The sequence below is a fragment of the Cebus imitator genome, unplaced genomic scaffold (genome assembly GCF_001604975.1).
Source record: "Cebus imitator isolate Cc_AM_T3 unplaced genomic scaffold, Cebus_imitator-1.0 Scaffold496, whole genome shotgun sequence".
NCBI lineage: Eukaryota > Metazoa > Chordata > Mammalia > Primates > Cebidae > Cebus > Cebus imitator.
Window position 1 is genome coordinate 819453 of NW_016107811.1, and position 20443 is coordinate 839895.

Here is a 20443-nt window from a genome sequence, read left to right on the forward strand (position 1 = left end):
GCTGGGATTACAGGCTTGAGCCACCGCGCCCGGCCTCTGTAGGATTTTCTACATACAAAGTCATGTCATCTGCAAACAAGAGATCATTTTACTTTTTTTCTCTCATTCAGATTTGATTGCTTGTTATTTATTTTTCTTGTCTCATTGTTCCACTACTATGTTTAATAGAAATGGTGAGAATGGGTGAAGTTTCCTTGGGTGGCTAAACAGATGAACAGATTTCACATTTTTGAACTTCAACTTTCTCATCTGAAATTTCTCATCTCCATGTACCTTGCTTGAGGCAGTTTGTCAAAGACGTTAAAATAATTAACTTAGGAACCAGACTAACTAGGCTTAAATTCTGGCTCCACCAATCACGTAACCATGAACAATTTCCTTAACACTCTATGACTGAGTTTTGCCATTATAAAATGAGGTCTAAATGACTTAACATATATAAGCACTCAATGATGTTAGCCATTATTATTGATTTGCATGGTTATTTTTGAAGAACATATTAGAATGCATATGTAAAAGACCCTAGAGGATTGTGGAATGAGTGGTGGGTCTTTGGTGATGTCCCACTTCTCCCGTCAATCATTTGAGATGGACACTGCTGGCTGCCTGCCCAAATCCATTCTGCTCCTTCTCTCTTCCTTCCTAACAGAGCCTACCTTTTGTTAATGAATTCACCTCTCCTACAGACAACTCAAGAAACACGCCCCATTCCCAACCACAAACACTGTCCATCAGGTGATTCTCTAAGTCCATCAGGTGATTTTATTCCCTTTGCCAATGATTGGTACAAGCAATGGGATCCAATTCTGTCCAGTGAAAAGTGAGGAGAGGTGTACCAGGGGCTTCTGGGGGGTTTCTCTTTTTTCCTCTGGATGTCACCATGATGGATGTATTTCAGTGGAACACTAGCTGCTGTCTTGTACCAGCCAGAGGACAATGAAAGAGCAGAAGAGGAGCCAGGGTTGTGATAATCTCTGTTTAAGGTTCCTCTACCTCTGCACTTCTATCAGGGATAATACATTAACTCATTATTTAAGCCCATTTGTGTTCAGTTTTTTGGCTCTTGCAGACAAAGCATCATAGCTGATGTAATTCTTCTTGTATTTGGCACTCTTACCCTCTTCCTATTGCAATCGATAGTTCTCAGTTTTCCTCTCAATCTCTCATGCTATTTCAGTTGTAGCTTTTTTTTTTTTTAATTTGTCCTTCTCTCTGTCTAGACATTAAACTTTTTGAGAAAGGGAGGGTGTTTGTGCTCCCTAGATCAGTGCCTGGGACATAGCATACACCCAACAAATATTTGATGAATGAATGAATGAACCAATCTCCTAGTCCTCAAGTTGTTCTTAGATAAGACCGAATAAAATCACTATGCTAGCAGTAGTTGGTTTTGAACTGGAAATTCTAGAAGATTCGCCAAAAAATTCTTGCTGAGTTTTACGAAATATTATTAAAGGCCATCGTTAGGAAATTACATTGTCATATTTTGAATTTCACTTCCAAGTTTGGCAGCTTGAGTAATCTAGGCATATTCTTCCTCTAAAGGGAACTTGAAAAACTGGACAAAATATTTTCCAAAACTCATCTCAGAAGAATGAGAAAACTATTAAAGTAGTAGAAAAAAATTGCTGGACTGAGATGTGAAAGAGAAAGGAAACTGAAAGATGTAAGCCTGGCATTTAGGGTTGCTTTTGCCCTGGAGGCATTTGCAAATCTGGAAGATGCAGCTGAGACTGGGAAACATTTTCGACAATATTTGTGGGTAGGAGAAAAAGTTGTACTTCAGGTTCTGCCAAAGTGGGGATCAAAGTAAATCCTTAACACCTTAAAACTCTAAAGGGTTATTCTCTAAGAGTGAGAAGGACCCATCAGTATATCAGTCATCTCATAGGCTGTGACCCAGCCTTTAAACATCTGGGTACCCAAGAAAGTCTCAGTTCCTACAATGTTATTAACAGGATTAAGGGGATGTGAGTGGTCTCAAGAACCTAGCTAAGCAAATAGTTCTCTTTGGAAGATAAAATTCAAGTTCTCAATATATTTTTCACAAACAATTTTCAAGTATAATGACCTATGCACAAAGATAATGAGGAAACAACATACAATGTACATAAATCATGAAGACTCCAGTTTCTCAGACCCAGACTTTAAAATAATAATTTTTACTGTGTTTGAGGAGATGAAAGACAAGATTTAAAATTTTAACAGAGAATTTGTAGAGAACCAGATGGGAAATTTTAAACTAAAAAATTAATCAAAATTAAGAACTTAAAAAATAGATTTTGACTCAGCTGAGGAAGACTTAATAAGTTGAAAGATAGGGAAGAATATATCCAGAACAAACCAGAGGAAGAACAAATTGAAAAATGCAAGGAGAGGATAAGACACAATAAAACATGGTTAGAAATTCTGACAAGTGTTTGGCTGGAATTCCAGCGGTAGCAGAGAGAGAAAATGGGATGGTCACAATGTTTGAACAGGTAATGACTGAGAATTGTCCTAAACTGATGAAAGGCTTAAATCCACGATAAAAGAAGCCAAAATGGCTGGGCGCGGTGGCTCACAACTATAATCCCAGCACTTTGGTAGGCAGAGGCAGGTGGATCACGAGGTCAAGAGATTGAGCCCATCCTGGTCAACATGGTGAAACTCTGTCTCTACTAAAAATACAAAAATTAGCTGGGCATGGTAGCACACACCTGTAGTCCCAGCTACTCTGGAGGCTGAGGCAGGAGAATTGCTTGAACCCAGGAGGCAGAGGTTGCGGTGAGCCAAGATCGCACCATTGCACTCCAGCCTGGGTAACAAGAGCGAAACTCTGAATCAAAAAAAAAAAAAAAAAGAAAGAAAAAGGAAGCCAAATTAATCTCAGGAGAATAAGTAAAAATAAACCCACAATATACCAAAGTTTCTCTAAACCAAAATTAAAAAGAAAAATCTTAAAGGCAGCTAGAGGGGGAAAAAGACATTTTCCTTTCAAAGGAGCAATGATTAAACTAAAAATGGACTTCTCAACTAAAACAAGAATCAGAAGACAATGAAATGATAGTTTCAATGGGCTAAAAGAAAAAACAGTGCTGGTCTAGAATTTTATGCCCATAGAAAATATCCTTCAGAAATAAAAGTGAAATAATGGCGTTTTCACACAGACAAGAATGAAGAGAATTTGATACCAGGAACTCTGGTCCTAAAGAAAACACTAAGTAATATTCTTCTGGCAGAAGAAAAATGATTTCATATGGAAAGTCAAAGAGGCAAGAAAAGCAAGAAAAATAGCAAATAGGTGGATAATTCTAAATTTTGACTGGCTGCAAAAAAATAATGTCTACTGGTGTTTAAAATATAGGGAGAATAAACAAAAATGCTTGTTTCTGAATCAGGAGGGCAGCAACTGCGGTGTATATGTTCTGAGGTGCCTTCGTTCTCTGAGAGGAGGATAAAATTAACATTAGCACTTCATCAAGTTGGAATCTCAAGGAAACATTAAAGAATAGCAAATGAGTTTATTACCTCCAACGTACCAGGGAGAAAATAGAATAACTACAAATGATCTATCCAAAAGAAACGAAGAAAGAAAAAAGGAACATAAGGGACAAATAGAAAATTCTAAGAGAGTAGATTTAAGGTCAAGTATAGAGGCAATAGAATTAAATGTAAATAAACTAAGTGCTCCAAATAAAAAAACAAATTGAAGAGATTAAATTTAAAAACAGTTATATGCTGCTTACATGAGATAGGTCTAAAACACAGATATAGAAAGGTTGAAAGGAAAAGAATGGGAAATGGCAGACAGTCCATGCAAACACTAACCCAAAAAAAGCATGTAGTGATGCTTTTTGCCTTTCAGTCTACTTTGATATGGTTATGATATGGTTATCAGACAAAGTGGACAAAGGCAAAAAGCATTACTAAAGATAAAGACACCTGTAATAATAAAAGGTTCAAGTCACTAAGGAGATATGACAATTCAAAATCTGGACGTATCTAACTACTTAGCCTAAGCATCTATAAAGCACGAATCGACAGAGACAGAACTACAAGGAGAGACACAATTCTACGATCTTTGTGGGAGATGATTTTGTTTTTTATATTTGTATAATAGCGCTTCGTTACTGTGTGCCAAGCACCTTCCCCAACATGTCACATGTGCTAGCTCATTGAACCCTCACGAGTGTGGCATGCGGTAGGTGCCCTCACTTACTAGGTGAGCATTCTGAAGCACCAAAAGCTTAAGTAACTTGCCCAAAGTCATGGAAACTGGTAAAGTATCAGGGCTGAGATTTGAAACCAAGCATTCTAGCTCCAGAGTGTTACTGGCGCGCAGTGGGGGACATTGGCAGTATTCTCTTAGTAACTGCAAAAGCACACAGGCAAAACATGATCAAGGCAGGAGGCTTGGGTGTAGTCCTGTATTATGACGGTAGCTCTTCTAAGCCCAAATTTTATGGCACGATAATGTCTAATAGTGGATTGTCATGAGGTTGAAATGAGATCACATGTTTCTAAACTGGAAAATGCTGTAAAAAAATGTTACTTCTGTTGCTTTACTCTTGATCTCCTACTTTATTTTCTTTTTAGGTGATTTTATGTTTGCAGTATCCACTTTTGTTATCATCCCTTCATATCCCTATTGATAAATTGTTGTATCACAGTTTATACAGCTGAGTATCAAAATGTTTGTGTAAATACAATCTGAGTTAAACACATTAAAGGGTCACATACTGATGATACTTGGGCATTTTTTAAATCCCACACGTTGTGTGATTTCACTTCTAGGATATCAATACAGACTTAATGAAGGAGGGAATGACCGGAGAGCTGGTGTGGGACCCTACGCAAGTCCCTGACCTTCTCAAGCCCATTGTAAACTGCCCACTGCCTTCAAGGAGGTTTACAGGAGGCATAATTGGGAAAGCCCCTTGAATTATATACAGAGCTAAACAAATGTCAGGCATTGTTAAGAATCTCAAAATGATGTGGAGAGTTCAACTAGTCTGTTGCCTGCTGTTTCACATGTTGTTAATAATAAAAGCTAACGTTTATTGAGAGCTTGTCACGTGGCAGGCACCATGCCAAGCCCCTCTTAGGCTGTGCTTCATCTCTTCCTCACAGTGGCCCAAGATGCAGAGTGGTCAAGGGCACAGCAGCCAGATTGCCGGAACACCATCTCCAGACCCTACCACGTTACCAGCCAAGTGTCCTTTCGTGCCTCAGTTTCTTCATCTGTAAAATGAGAATCACAATAGCGCCAACTTCATAGAGCTGTGATGATCGGATGAGTTAATGTTATGTCAAGTGCTTAGAGGTGCTTCTGGCACTTGCTAAGTTCTCTGTAAGAGCTTGCTATTGTATCACTTTTATTTTATAGGTAGTAAATGGCTACAAGTAAATGGCAAGTCACCCAGCTATTGAGGGGCCAGGCTGGGATTCTAATCCAGGTCTCTCTGACCACAGAGCCTACATTTAACTACTAAACTTCCTACCCAGCAACCCCAGGAGCAACTTCAGAGGCCATCAGCCATTTGCAGAGCCTGTTCTGAGGCTCTGCAAAGACCAGGAAAATGCTATCTCCATTTCCCTTGCAACAATCGCCCAAATGATACTTGATTTTTAGACTTAACTGAGGGGGACACTCCCAAGAGGCCTTAAGCCCAACACTTGCACCCACATTTTTCTCACTAATGCTCAGCAGAGAAAAAACTACTCACAGATGCATTTGTTACCCAAACATTGACAAAAACACCCACATACACCATACCTTCTCCCCTCCCCCACACCACCACTGGCCTCTGCCCCCAGCTGCAAATTGCTTGGGATATGTTTATTTCTGGGACATGCGTGGGGATGAGTAGCAGCAGCTGGGGCAGTCTGGGAGAACCTTCCCTGGAAAAACAAGAATGTTGTCCTCTTTGCACAAGTAAGTGTGGACAAGCAGCCTCTAAGCCAGCACCCACCGCTGGCTGCCCCAGCCTAGCAGGCATTTGATCACAGGAACAAGACCAGCCCTTCAATCCTGTGACAGGGGGAAGGAGAGGGGGGCTGCATCTTTTTTGTCTTCTGGCCACTGGGCTGCTGAGGCTGACCAACAAGGCTGGCTGGAGGTGGAGATTAGCTAGTGGGCTTCATTAATGCTCATATTGTCATCAACTTTTTTATGGCTTGTCTTATGTTGTGCTCTTCTCCTCTTTGACTTCCAAGATCAGTTATGCAACTTGCGACATTCAGAAATTCCTGCATGCCCTTCCAGACTGAGGACACCAGCCCAGAAGGCTAGGACCAGCTCCCAGCTAAACAGAGAAACAGAACATGATAATTTTCATCATCCCCTCAGCTGCCTTTCTAAAGGTCTACTTTCTCCTCCTGGGCCCTCGAGCTGCACAAGGGCCGATGACCCATACTCCCTGCAAAATCATATCCTTTCTCTTCCCTATTAAAACTCCTCCTCTGTTCAGAGACCCTGGGGAGGAAAAGGATGTGATAAATAAGTTCACGCTGTAGGTGAATGCTGCTATTAGTTTAATAGGTTAATGGATTTCCCAAAAGGGATATTCTTTGTCAAGGAGGGTACCCAGAGCCAGAAACTCAAATGGCAGAGTTTCCGGCATCCCCAGACATCCCAAGTGCTTGGACAGATGTGAGCAAGTCTGGAGCCTGTATAATTAGCACGGTTTGGAGGCACTATCTATGTTCCTCCCATATCCCCAGGGTTCAAATCCTGACTCTGCCACTTTCTCACTACGAAAATTGGAGCAAGTTGCTTCACTTTTCTAAACCATTTGCCTTAGGTTGGACTTTCTTGAAAGTAGAGTCTGAAACAAGGACTTAAGTGTAAATAGTTTTTTTGGAGGAAGTGATCCCAGAGAGCACTGGCAAAGCAATGAGGAGATAAGGAAGGAAGCTGATAAGCATGGAGTCATGAACAGGTTACCACTCTGGGTGACTGGGGTGCAATCCCATCGGGCACTGTTGCGAGACTGTTGGAGAACACACCTCAGAGTGGTCCCTTGGAGGGGAGGGAGCTGGGGTACTTATCCACCAGCTCCCATCAGTTATTGGTTGAGGACTGCTCCCATTAATGCCCCACCATGCCCAGTCACTGAGAGGTGCTCTAGGGGCTGGAGAACACCTTCAGGCTTGCAGATGGTGACTATGGGATCTGGCTTTCACAGGAATGGTGAATGCCAAGGAAATATATTGGAATGTTGACAGACACTCAATGCCATCCGTTCAGTGGGAATAAAAAGACCCACTGCATGCTGAGGGATGAAATGAGGTCAGGGAGAGCATGGAGCACAGTGCCTGGTCCATGGTCAGGTCTTCATCAATGATGGTTGTAGGTCCTGTTATTCATATTCCAGGGATGCTGAGTACTAGCCAGACAGGAGTACGTGGTTTGTTTTAGAGAGAGGCAGGAAAGAAAACAAGGAAGGCAGGAGTAAGCCCCCATTAAATAGGGCCTTGAAGGACAGACAGGGCACAGATTTGATCCTGTGAGCAGCAGGGCTGGGAGGTGGTGCAGGGCACTCAGGTGAGCAGAGGGTATGGGCACCTGGGGAGCCCAAGGTGGGGAAAGACAGCATCTTTATGGGGGCCCAAGTACCCCAGCTCCCTCCCCTCCAAGGGACCACTCTGAGGTGTGTTCTCCAACAGTCTCCCAACAGCGCCCAGTGGGATTGCAGCCCAGTCACCCAGAGTGGTAACCTGTTCACAGCTCCACGCTTATCAGCTTCCTTCCATGTCTTATCTCCTCATTGCTTTGCCAGTGCTCTCTGGGATCACTTCCTCCAAAAGACAACTTACACTTAAGCCCTTGTATCAGAGTCTACTTCCAAGAAAGCCCAAACTAAAGCAAACGGTTTAAAGAAGTGAAGCAGCTTGCTCCAATTTTCGTAGCGAGAAAGTGGCAGAGTCAGGATTTGAACCCCGGGGATGTGGGAGGAACACGGATAGTGCCTCCAAACCGTGCTAATTATACAGGCTCCAGCCTTGCTCACATCGGCCCAGGCACTTGGGATGTCTGGGAATGCCGGAAACTCTGCCATTTGAGTTTCTGGCTCTGGGTACACTCTTGAAATCACAAGATGCCCTTGGGGAGTGTGAGGAGGCATCTCAAAAATGACCCATTAGGCAGTGACACCTCCTTCACAGAATCTTCCTTACCTGGTAGAAAGGACACAGGCTTCTGTCCTGACTGGTGTGGACGTAGTCCTACCCTCGTCTCCTCCATCTCCTTCAAAAATCTCCAAAGGCTTCTCATTGCCTATCAAATCAAAGCCATACTCCTCATTATGACATTCAAAATCCCCCACAAAGTGACCCCAAATTATTTTTTAACTCTTATCTTGTTATCACTCCTTTCCCCCCAAAAATAATTTGATCAGCCCCAACATAATGAAAAAGATTAAAATGTAAAAACTTTATCAGAGCCTTATTTATAACCAGAGAGTGTCCGCCAGGGGCTCTGTCCCTGGCATCTGAGACATGGCTGCAATGACTCATAACTCTTAGGCAACGTCTGAAAGTGGGAGAAAGAACCATGGGAATCCAACACTGCTCTGAGAAATAAAGGAAAAATGTATCTTCAAATATATAGAGCCATCTGTACATTTGAGGTTTGCTTAAGGAAACGTTTCTCTTCCTCAGCATGGATTTGGATTGTGCTGGATCTGAAGAATATTGTTGATTATTGGTGCATGTGTGTGTATGCATGCATGCATTCGTGTGTGTGTCTTCCCATCATCCCCACTGAAAGCCCACAGAGAGGGGGCAAATGTGTACCCTGCTTCCTTTGCCGATGGAGAGACTTATAATTGACCAGACTTAGACGAAAGAAGTGGCTTCCAAGGGACTCAGGAGTCAGGAACCATGAGGCAAACATGCTTTCTCCAGAGGGAGTCTACCCTTACTCCTAAAGGGGCGGGAACCTGAAACTCGGGTTTACTCTGTTCTCACACTTCCGCCACCTCTAACTATTCCTCACTGCGTGGAAACAGATCAAATCCTTACTCTTTTGCACAGTCTGGTATGTTTGCACTTCCTCTACTTAGAATGTTCACTTCACCTCTGAAAAACTCCTACTCCCAAGGCCCCCTCAGAGGTAACCTCCTTCTCTGGCCCTCCTGTGTGCTTCTCTGTCCACACTTCTGTTTAAGCCCTTATCACGATCCCATTTACTATCTAGTGCCAAAAAGCAATGAGACCAGTGGTTAGGAGCTTGGGATCTGGAATCAGGCATGACCAGGTTCAGACCCTGGGTCCTCCTTTTACAAGTTCTTCCTCTGTAAAATGTGGATAGTAATTACACTACTCTGTAGGGCTGTCATAAGATTAAAGGAAATATGAGGACGGCATCCAGCACAATAAGTGATCGATAAATGGGAGGTGGTGTTTTGATTATTACTGTTCATGTTTGTTTCCTCTCGTAGATTTGGAGCTTTGTGGAGAGGCAAGAACACATCTGGTTTGTCCCTCCGTCCCCAGCAGGGTGCCAGGTAAATGCATTAATAGAGTGGCTCAATTCTTGCTCCCTTACCAGTCTGCACCCTTGGCCCTGAACCCCATGCATTGTGGGAATTCCTCACTCTGCTGCTGCATGTCTTGTTTCACATCATGACTGTTTCCCAAGACAGTCTTCTTTACCCCTGTGCACCACATCCAGACCCTCACTTTCATGGCTTCTCCCAGACATCTCAGCCCAGCCCAGGACCAAGATGGAAGTCCTGAAACCCCCCCTGGATGGTGCTAAGGACTAAAAAAAAATGATACAAGAGTTGCAGTTAGCTTATATTAAGTGCTCAGTTGAAGATATTCTTCACGTTGTTGTAGTGACGTTCGATTCTGATGTGGCTTTTCCAGTCTGCTCCAATGTCAAGGGTTTAGCCCACCTGAACCCCATCAGAAATGGCCTCTCATCTGGAACCTTGACTGACACCTCTAGACTTTTTAAGCAATTTGTATTCTCTCATACCCTTTGACGTACTTTTTCTTCAAAGAGATGTTTCCCTATCCATCCTGCGTGTCTTTCTGGGCTGTTCTCCTTCCCTTTGCTATCTTCACTGCAAATGTTGTACATACTTGTGGCTTGAGACTTGGAGATCACAAAATAACTTTCTAGATTCACTATAGATTGTGTACAGGGCTTGATCCTTGTAGAAATTCCAGTCACTGACCTGCAGGCACGGATTAGGAAGAATGGCGGCACCCACCCGGCTTGAACATTTCGAATTAGACTTTGAAGTGGCGGGACAAACACGGGTATAAACACACTTCTTCAAAGTTAACCCACTTCACTTGAGACCTGGCATGACGAATGAAAACCAAAGGGCACCCTCTAAGCCCACTTGTGCATGACAAACGCAGGCTCCTCCTATCACAGAAGTCATTGGCCCAGAATGGTGGCACGCATCATTCAAACAGCAGATAACAAGGCAATCGGTGGCTTTTTTTGTTTTAATTTCTTTTTTTTTTTCCTTTTGCCTTTGGAATTTATTATATCACTTTTTGGCAGAAGATACGCCTTCTCAGTAACTGTAAGTTTGCTTAAGTTTATCTCTGAAAAAAAGTTTGCATTTCCTAAGCACAAACCAATGGATAGTACAAACCAATGGGGGCCTGCAAGGGCAGAAAGGAGCCCAGAAGCCAGGGAGTGCCTCAGGGTGGAAACCCCATGCTGATTATGGAGACTGGCTGCCTTGGGGGTACCCATGAGCAGGGCAGAGAAGGGTGAAGAGAAATAACCAGAGTGGGGGGGGGAGTACTGGAGAAGAAAGCTGGAGAAAGTGAGGCAGACAGCCTAAGATACACACAGGGAGACCAGTTCATCCCAGTTTGCCAGAGATTGTCCCCCAGTGTTGACACTGACATCCTGCATTCTAGAAAACCTCTTAGTCCCAGGCAAACAAGGACAATGGATCACCCGAGGTCAGAGAGGTGAAAAACTCAGAGAAAGGGTAGAAAGAGAGAGGCACTTCTCTGAAATGAGTGCAGATCAGGCCACCCCAAGAACTTTTCTGGAAGAAGAGTGCATTGGGACCAGGCATGGTGGCTCCTGCCAAAAAACTTTGGGAAGCCAAGGCAGGTGGGTCACTTGAGGTCAGAAGTGCAAGACCAGCCTGGCCAACACGGTGAAACTCCATCTCTACAAAACACACACACACACACACACACACAGATTAGCCAGGCATGGTGGTGGGCACCTGTAATCCCAGCTACTGAGGCAGGAGAATCACTTGAACCCAGGAGGCAGCAGAGGTTGCAGTGAGCCAAGATTGCACCACTGCACTCCAGCCTGGGCAACAGAGCAAGACTCCGTCTCAAAAAAGATCTAAACAGAGTGTATTGGTCCTAACAAAGCCAAGGCCTCTGTCGTCAGTGCTCTAGCCCACTGCTAGATTCCTTTAGAGAAGACAGCATCTCCTCACTTTCCCCACCTAGAGAAGCCAAGGTCCTCCCAGAGGAGCATGCTCAGACTGAAAGCTTGGGAGCCACAGGAGCTGCCCATAGGACCTGTCTCTGAGCTGACCACGCTCAGGCAGTCTTGGCTTAAAATATCTGCTTCCTCCACCCAGTTGGGATGTTGAGATTAGTTCTCAATCTGCTATCCGAATGTTTGGGTTCCAATCTCAGTTCTGCCCCATAGATGCTGTGGAGTCTTGGGTGAATCTATTGCTACTTTGAGTTTAGATTTTTTAGAAACTATGGATTTGTCTGTCCCGTATACTTTGCCAACCGCCTTTTTCTGATTTCTTTAGGAAAGTCCTCTCCTATAATACGTGGTTTTGGTGGGGCTGTCAGTCATGGTGCCTTTCTTTTCCGAAGTCATGGGGCTGGGTGTGTGTCCCAGACTGAGCTAACTATAGCACCGTATCCTTTAGACATTAGGACTGGTTCAGGGGTGGGCATGAACCAAAGCCCTAGACTTTTCTGTTGGATCTAGGAAGGGAAGGCTATCTCTCTCCCTTTGGAATCTATAAAGTATAGGCTTGGAACTGCTAGACAGGAAGAGAAACTCTTCTGCTGCAGGAAAGGGAAATGGAGTGAAGCAAAACTAAGAGAAGACAGAGAGCAGTAACATTGATTTGAGACTCTTGATCCAGCCATACCTGCAGGCAGAACACCTTTGCACTTCCTAGTTACATGACCTTTTACATTGTATTTTCTGCTTCAGTTTGATTGCGTTGAATTTGTCACTTGCGACTGAAAGGATCTTCAACTACATGATTTCTTTATCTATGAAAATTAAATACAATTTTGTACAAGACTGTTGAGTATTAAATTAGATCATGGGTGTGAAAGGGATTTTAAAAATAGTAAAACACTGTACATAGCACTCACACTTTGTTGGTAGGATGTAAAATGATGCAGCAACGGTGGAAAAGTTTGGCAGTTCCTCAAAAGATTAAACATAAAATTACTATATGACCAGCAATTCCACTCCTAGGTGTATACCCAAGAAACTGAAAACATACATTCATACAAAAACTTGTATGAACATTCTGCTAACATTACGCTACGTTCATGAATGGTAGAACTGTTATCAGCAAGACCAGCAGCACAAATGTCATAGCCACGTTATTCATCATAACCCAAAGTGGAAACACCCAAATACACATCATTTGATGAGTGGATAAACAAAAGGTGGTATGTCCGTAGGATGGAATGTTACTCGGCGATAAAAGGAAATGAAATACTGATGCGTGCTGCAACACGGTTGAACCTTGGAAACATCATGCTAAGGAAAAGAAGCCAGACTCAAAAGGTCATGTGTTATACGATTTCATTTATATGAAATGTCCAGAATAGGCAAATCCATAGACACAGAAAATAGATTTGTGGTTGCCAGGGGCTGCCGGGAAGGAACGGGGAGTGTCTGCTCATGGTTACAGGGTTTCTTTTTGGGGTGATAAAAACATTGTGAAATTAGTATGGATGGTTTTACAATCTTGTGAGCATACTAAAAACTACTGGATTCTGTGGTACATGTGATGGCATGTGAATAAACACTGTACACGTGTGAAGAGTCATTACTATTATTACTAATATTCAACAGAAGCCACAGCTTTCGGAAAGCCCTTCACCCAATTCTCTGCAATTCTTTAGCCTTAGAGTGTGGATTGTGCACTTGTCATTCATACGCTGTTGCCTTGGGTGTGATTTAAATTTTGTTTCATAATGATAAATGATTTTAAATATATTAATAAATACTAGATTATGATTAGATAAATAAGTATGTGGTTATGTCCAGTCTCCTCGGCTCCATCACCAGCTCCCCTCGTGCAGGCTGCGGGGCACAGAGCACAGTAGGCACTCTGTAGGATTTGTTGAAAGAACAAATGAAGGCATACCTCTCCCCCCACCCTCACATGTTACACAAAATCACACATAGCAATCCTCAGGACCCCCATTCCCCAAGCCCCCGTGAGGATGGTGAAGGTGAATGAATGGTAGAATTGTTACCAGCAAGACCAGCAGCAGCACAGCCGGGACAGCCACCGCAGCGCGCCCCTTCAGCAAGCAGCACGCAGACTCTGAGCAAAAGCTGCAGACCACCCACATGTCAGAGGTGCCTGGGGAGCCTCTGATCCTTGGGGAATTTGCAGTCTTTGCGCGTGCTCCAGGTGATTCTGACACACCTGGAGATTTGTGCAAGGCAGGGACACAGGCCGCAGCCCCTTCCCGAGCTGTGAGTGTGTTCTACGTTCAACTCAACTGGCTTAAACTCAGCTCAATAAAGGGGACTCACTGTCACGTAGCTAGTAAGTCCAGAGGGGAACAGGGTAAAGGGGTGGCTTCATTCAGGGTTCAACAAGATTCTCCATTCTGTCATCCAGTGTCCACCGCGTCCCAAGACAGATCCTCCTTCCCTACCCTAACCCCGTGAACTTCTGCGATTACAAAGTTTCTTGTCCCAGCCTGGGAGAGGAGGCAGGAGAGGGAGAGGGGAGGAGAGAGAGTTCGTTCATCTGTCTGTTTGTTCTAAGGGCTGTTTTAGAAAGGCAAGAAAGCTTGCTTTCTGGAAAATGTTTTTCTTTAGTCTTTCTAAAACTATGGGCCGGGACGGGTAACACACTCATTCATTTTAGCCTGAACTGCATACCTCCCTCCACACACGCACACCCCAGGGATGGAATCACCTTCCCCGAGTCTGTGGCTGAGTGGGAGAGGTGAAGATACTGAAGTAAAAACCCAGATAGTCACCCGAAAGAGAGTGAGGTTGATAATCAAACACAATGCCACATGACTCGTGAACCTGCACCTTCTCAAACTCCAGCTTACCTTCAGGGACCCTGACTGAGCAGCACCCCCTCTGGGAAGCCCTTCCAGTACCTCTCAGATAGAAAACTCCATCCTCTGTGCACCCACACACCACCTGTACTCACTTATCCATCCACCCACCCACCTACTTGGTTCCTGGATGTTGGGGGCTGAGTACTCCGTTGTGAACCGGAGATTTCTACCCTGATGGTGTTTTCGGTCTGCACAGGAGAGAACAGTTAATCAAATGATCACACCAATTGATGTCTAGCTTCTCCACTAAGCACAATGAAGAAAACTGAGGGAGAGCAGGATGGGGAATATCAGCATGTGTCTGGGACCCCGCCTGGTGGGGATGGTAAGAGGGGGTGAAAGAAGGCTTGCCTGAGAAAGTAGGGGAAAGGTGCTCTGCTGTGGCTTTCCTGCATCCTGACCTTCCTACCCTCTGCCTCAGCTTCCTCCATTGCTGGAAAGGCCAGCCTCAACACGTGGGATGGAGGTCCAGAGCCTGGATTTAAAGCTCTCGAGATACATGTGCATTGAATTTAACTGTCAATGATTACAAGGGGGAAAGAAGGTGGCCGGGTTCCAAAGAGCCTCATGCTATGTTAAGAGCGGGTGTGCGGCGCACCTGGGTGCTTTGGAATGCCTCAGGTGTGGAGGTTTGGGGAGGATGGCAGTGGAGGCGAATCTGCAGGTATTCCAGGGTCAGAAGAAACACTGCAGCGTCTACGGTTCAAGCTTCAGGGTGCAAGGAGACACGGGGATGGCTCAGAATGGACCTTTGAGGGACATCCACTCACTTGGCCAAGGGGACCTGAGTTTTAGCAGGTGTTCCTGAGCCAGCTCTTTTCACTGAGAAATGGGAACAGAAACCACTTTTCCTGAGCAGAATCTGACTGAGGCGGTTGGTGCCACACTGCTGAGGGAGTTCCCAGGCGCGGTTCTCTGGAGTATTATCGGGAGCATGAGGTCGGGTCGGAGAAGGAGCGCGCCGCCTGCCCAGGTGGCAGAGCGGCCGAGCGTGGCCGGGAGCCCGAGGCGGAGCGGTGTCCGGGGCCCCTCCCCGCAGCTCGAACCCTCCCACTTCCTCTGAATGAGCCGCAGCTGTCAGGGAGTCCCGCGCCCCGCGCAGTGCAGGCTGCAGGCGCCGCGCCGAGGACGCTGCCGCTCTGGCTCGCCGCCCCCCGCCGCTGCTGCACACCGGACCCCGTCGCCGCGCCGCGGGACATGGACCTGCCCAGGGGCCTGGTGGTGGCCTGGGCGCTCAGCCTGTGGCCAGGTACGTGCCCACACCCTGCCTCCCCTTGCCTCTCGAAGTCTCTCCCCGGGCCCTCGGGGCTTGGATCCAGCAGCCGGGAGCGGGACGCGACGCGCCTCCTAGGGTCAGACCTTGGCTGCTCTTGGGGACGTAGGTTCCCCAGGGACTGGCCGCAGTCTAGCGGTTTCGTGAAGCTCAGCGCAAGAGGGCGGTGCGCCGAGGCTGTTGAGAGCCGGGACTCTTTGGTGCGTTTGGGACGAGTTGAAAAGGCTAGAGTTGAAAAGCGCCCTGATCTGGTGGCACTCCTGGGTGCCTCCATGGGCCACGCCGGGGGTCCCGCACAGCTGCTAGGGGCACTCGGGTGTGCCCGGAGCGCCGAGGGCGCGCGGCCACAGCTGGGGAAGCGGACAGAACGCGCCGAGCGAGCGTGCCCCGGCTGCCATTCTGTCTGGCGCCGGGGAAGCATCTCAAAGTTTGGAGAGCCGGACGCGGCGGCCCCGGAGAGCTAGGGAGTGGGGTGGGGGCTGCCCAGAGTCCCTCGGGCAGAAGACAGAGCTATTCCCCGGGGTAATGGCCCGTAGGCGGGGGCTAGCCCTCATCGGCCCGGCCAGCAGCGGCGGGACGCAGCCGCGCAGCGCAGGACCCCCGGAAACGTTACCTGACACCCGGGGTAGGGACGCGGCATCGCTTCCCAACCCGCGCTCAGAATTATGCAATTATTCAATAATCTGGGGAAAGCCGCCGTTTCTTAGACGCGCGCCGCCGCCTAATGCACTCCAGGTGTAGGGGCGCGGCAGGAACCTCCGGCCCGGGGCGCGCGGCAGGTAGCTGGTGGCCAGCCCTGGGCTCTCCGCCCAAGTGTACCTGGGCCCCGGCGGTCCCACACCGGGCGCCCCAACCCCACCCTCCACGAGGGGCGGCCGCCAGTGATGCTGTTCTGCAGAAGGCGGCCGAGTGTTCCGGCAAGGGCTGGCGCCTCGGGTACTGGCCGGGTGTGGGTGCTCGACCTGACCTCCCCTTCTGCGTGGGCTCCAGCCCCGAGCTAGGGCCGGTAGTGGGGGACAGATGCAGCGGTAGCGGTAGAGGTGCCCTCAGGGAGCTCAGGTGGAGACCCTCATCCCGACTGCCGGATAGGGGTCTCCACCTGAGCTCCCTGAGGGCACCTCTACCGTTTGCCCCAGTGTCAGCTTACAGAGGAGCTTCTCAGAGGGCCCATGGTTGAAAGGGCCTCTGGCTAGTGGAATCCTAGAGACACAGTTTAAAACGATCATTGGTGCATTGAGTTGTAGGGGGCTTGGATGGGAAAGCGAGGGAAGAACTGCCACCAGGCCAACATGCATCTAGAAGCCAGCTGCAGGAGGAGGCCAAACCCATTTAGGTGTATTTAGACAGGAGGGGAGAGTCTTCTCCAGGACCTGTCCTTCTATCATGAGGAGATCCAGCCACAAGAAAAGAGGTGCACTCCTGTGTGATTCCAGACATGTGGCTCCATCAGAACCTTGGGAAGGAGTGGCTGCCTTAGGGGCTAGGGACCACCTGGACCTCAGGAAGCTAAGAGCAATGGCTTTGGAATCAGACCTGGCTTCCACTTGGCTCTGCACCCTGCTAGCTGTTCGATCTCGGACTGGTTATGCAACCTTTCCAACAGGTTTCCTTATGTGAGGAATGGAGATACAAATTCTGAGTCCGTGAGGTTGTCAGGATGCAGTAAGGCACTGTAAGAAAGGCCCTAAACACAGGGCTGGGTGCACAGTAGGCTTTAATCAATGGTTGTTAATGTTGTTTGTTGCTCAAGTGGGTGGGGGGTGGAGAACAAGGACGTTAAAGGACCTCTGAAGACACGGGATTTGTGAGTCAGAGCTCCGCTTATATGGCGAAAACACTCCTGAGTTATGTCTGGTCAGTTGCATTGTTGAAATATGGGATTCATTAAACATATCAATCAATGTTGGAACAACGACATCCGCCAGCAAGAAGCTGGGGGTGGGGCCCAAGCATGTGTGTGATCTGGGTCCTGCCTGTAACTGAGAACAAGCCAAGGCCAGGGAAAGCTAAACAGAGGGACCAGGGAATGAATGGCGTGGGGAAACCAGGGGCTGGGTGTTCAAATAAGAGAAGTTCAATTTCAGCCAGATAAGGAAGGCTTCCTGGAGGAGGAGATATCTTTCGAACTGGCCCTGAAAAAGTGTGTAGAGTGTGAGTGGGCCTTCAAGTGGGAAGGTTCATATTTTGGAATGTTATTTTCTGGGACTAGTTGAAGAAGTTGATGAATATTTTAAAACCACTCTGGTCAGTTGAAGACTAGAAGGGTCTCGGGGATCACTGAGTTCATTCCTCAGGCTCCAGGACAAGACTGATGTTGCTCTCTGATCTGTGCATCACATGGATTCAATGTGAGGATTACCGGGAAGCTTGTCTACTGGTGAGAGCAGTTTGGCTGGGCAGGGGGCCTGTCAGAGGCCAAGGGAGAGTGAGGCCTCAGAGCATCTACTCTCCCCGAGCTCCAGCTGCAGGTTGGACAGTGTGATGGGGTAGACAAAACTATCAGGAAAGCCTGAAAAAAAGAAGTAATCAAGTCCAAAGACAGAGGAGATCCATTGACCGGAGTTTTACAGTCATAACCTAGCTGTAAGGGTGATCATTCATAGAAGCGCAATCTTTGCTGAGCACCTGTTATCTTCCAGGCTCCATAAAGACACAAAGTGAGATCAGACACGGTGTAAGGGTGAAGGCCCTGGAGTCTCACTGCCTGGGATTAACCTAGGCCCTGCCAGCCAGGGCTCTGTGCCCTTGGCAAGTTACTCTATGGCTCTGTGCCTCAGTTTTCTTACCTACAAAGTAGGGGTAATAATAGAACTTAGTTATCACAAAGATTAATGCTTAGGAAATGCCAGACACATATTAAGCACTCAAGGCGATTGTCTTTCGTCTCTAGCATCAGCAGCAGCACTCAAGGTATTGACTGTTCAGGATCTAAGGACACACGGAGATGTAACTTTCAAACTCAAGTTCATAAGAGAGGTTTAGAGGAAGTGTATTAAAGAATCAGCAGAGATATACATGCCAGGGCCCCAAATAAGTGAAGACTTTCCTAGCCCCTCCCTCAAAGCCCTGGCCCAAACTCTTGATCATAATAACAACTCAGGGTTGTTTTGTCTGTTTGCTTACCATCGAGGCTGTCTTGAAGTCAGTATGTGGTTGGTGTGGGAGAGGAGAAGGCCCATACCACACAACGTGGCCCTTGAAAGCCTCCTGTGGAGAAGCACAGTGCTAGGCACCGTAGGTGTGCAAAGGCTGCAGAGGTCCAAGTCCTGCTCCCAGCCTCTCCTTCCCAGTGGACAGCAGAGAAGAAGGGGAAGTTTTTCACTTAGCCACCCCATTGCCCACCTGCTGGGAACTTGTCAGCAAAGCGCCTCAGCTGCCATTAGCTGAAGAGCTTCTGGATCTTTCCGTATCACAAACAGGCCCTGGAGTGAGTCTCACTCTCTTTCTGCTTACTCACCATGCCCCCATTTCTACCCCACACTGGATCCCCAGAGATGGGATGTCTAGCTCCATGTTCTTCCCACCATTCCCAGCCCATCCAAGCAGGGCTGTGAGCTCTGGAAGAACTCAGACAGTATCTTACCTCCACCTTGCCCTCTCTGAATCTCTTTCTACCCTGCTGTAGTGGGAGTTCTTCCTTCTTAACAGCAGGGACATTCCCTTCTATTCTCCCTCCCTTCCACCAACACCCCCAGATCCTATCGCTTAGGATAAAACTATGTTCTGAGCTGCGCCAGCTTGGCTCTTGCTATGTGGAAGGGAATTTGGGGAATTTAAAAAGCCCTTGTTTCTTCACAGTGCCTGGATTTGGGTGTTATCATCTCACCCTGGGCTTCCAAAGCTTACTTTGGGACTGAAAGTTGAACATAGTCCTAGGATCCATCATAACCCTGCCCAGGCAGTGATGGGCTCTGGCTGACTCAGGGAGGGTCAGCTACAAAATCAGCCTTAAAAGTCCTCTAATACCATTCAAAAATGGCATCGCTGCTGATCCTCATCACTTAACTCCCCTTCCCTGCCCACCCACTCCCCACCAACTGAGGGCTACCAGCAAGGATTCACAGGCATCTGGAACTTTCTCCTAAGCAGTTGAGAGCTCCAAAGACACCCACACACCTTCAGCACAGAGTGCTTGTTGTAGGAGCTGTGGTCCAAGGACGACCCTCCCCAACCCCAGCATGCAGATCCTAACTGTGTGAATTCATCAGACGGCCAGAAGTTTGTTACCAGTGATGGGAGAAGGAGAGGAGGAGGCTGGTGGTGGTCATCTTGTAAATCAAAAATCAATGAGCTGCAAAAAAAATTCCATGGAGGGTTTTCATACTGTATACTTAAGACCTGAGTGACAAGCCGTGTGAAATCCCACCTGGAAGAAAAGTCAGTGTGGCCAAACCTGCTCCCTGCTGTCTCTCACTTCCTCCTTCGCCGAAGCACACACCGAGCAGCAGAAATAATCGGCATGTGCATGGGCTGAGGACCCAGACTGCCCGGACACAAATCCTTTCTAGCTGGATGACCCTGGATGAGCCCCCTGGGGCCTCATTTTTCTCAACTGTAAAATGGGCAGCATAACGACTTCATAGGCCAACCATCAGGTTCTGTGGTCCCTATGTAATGCATTTGTGTCAAGTGCTGAGAACAGTGTCTGGTACCCAATAAGCCCTCAGCTCCCAGAAGCATTAGTACTCTTCCCTCATTTAATTGATGCCAGGCACTGTGTCAAGCACTTTCTCATATCTCAATAAGGCCTCGCTACAGTTGCACGGAGTCACTACTGCAATTCTGCCATTACCAGGTTACACATAGGAAGTTAAATGGCTCATTCAAGGTCACGTCCACAGAGTAGGAAGCATTGTCGGGATTTGTCTGACTCCAAGGCCACTG

At 47.0% G+C, this 20443-nt stretch overlaps 1 protein-coding gene across 1 annotated transcript in view; it reads left to right on the forward strand.

The window, feature by feature from the left end:
- The first annotated feature begins 15344 nt into the window (after positions 1–15344).
- Positions 15345–20443, forward strand: part of ITGA11 (integrin subunit alpha 11) — a 138549-nt gene continuing 133450 nt past the window's right edge. The window contains exon 1 of the mRNA XM_017513586.2: positions 15345–15535. Coding sequence (XP_017369075.1) covers positions 15484–15535 — 52 coding nt within the window. The 5' untranslated portion in view covers positions 15345–15483. The remainder of the gene's footprint in view (positions 15536–20443) is intronic.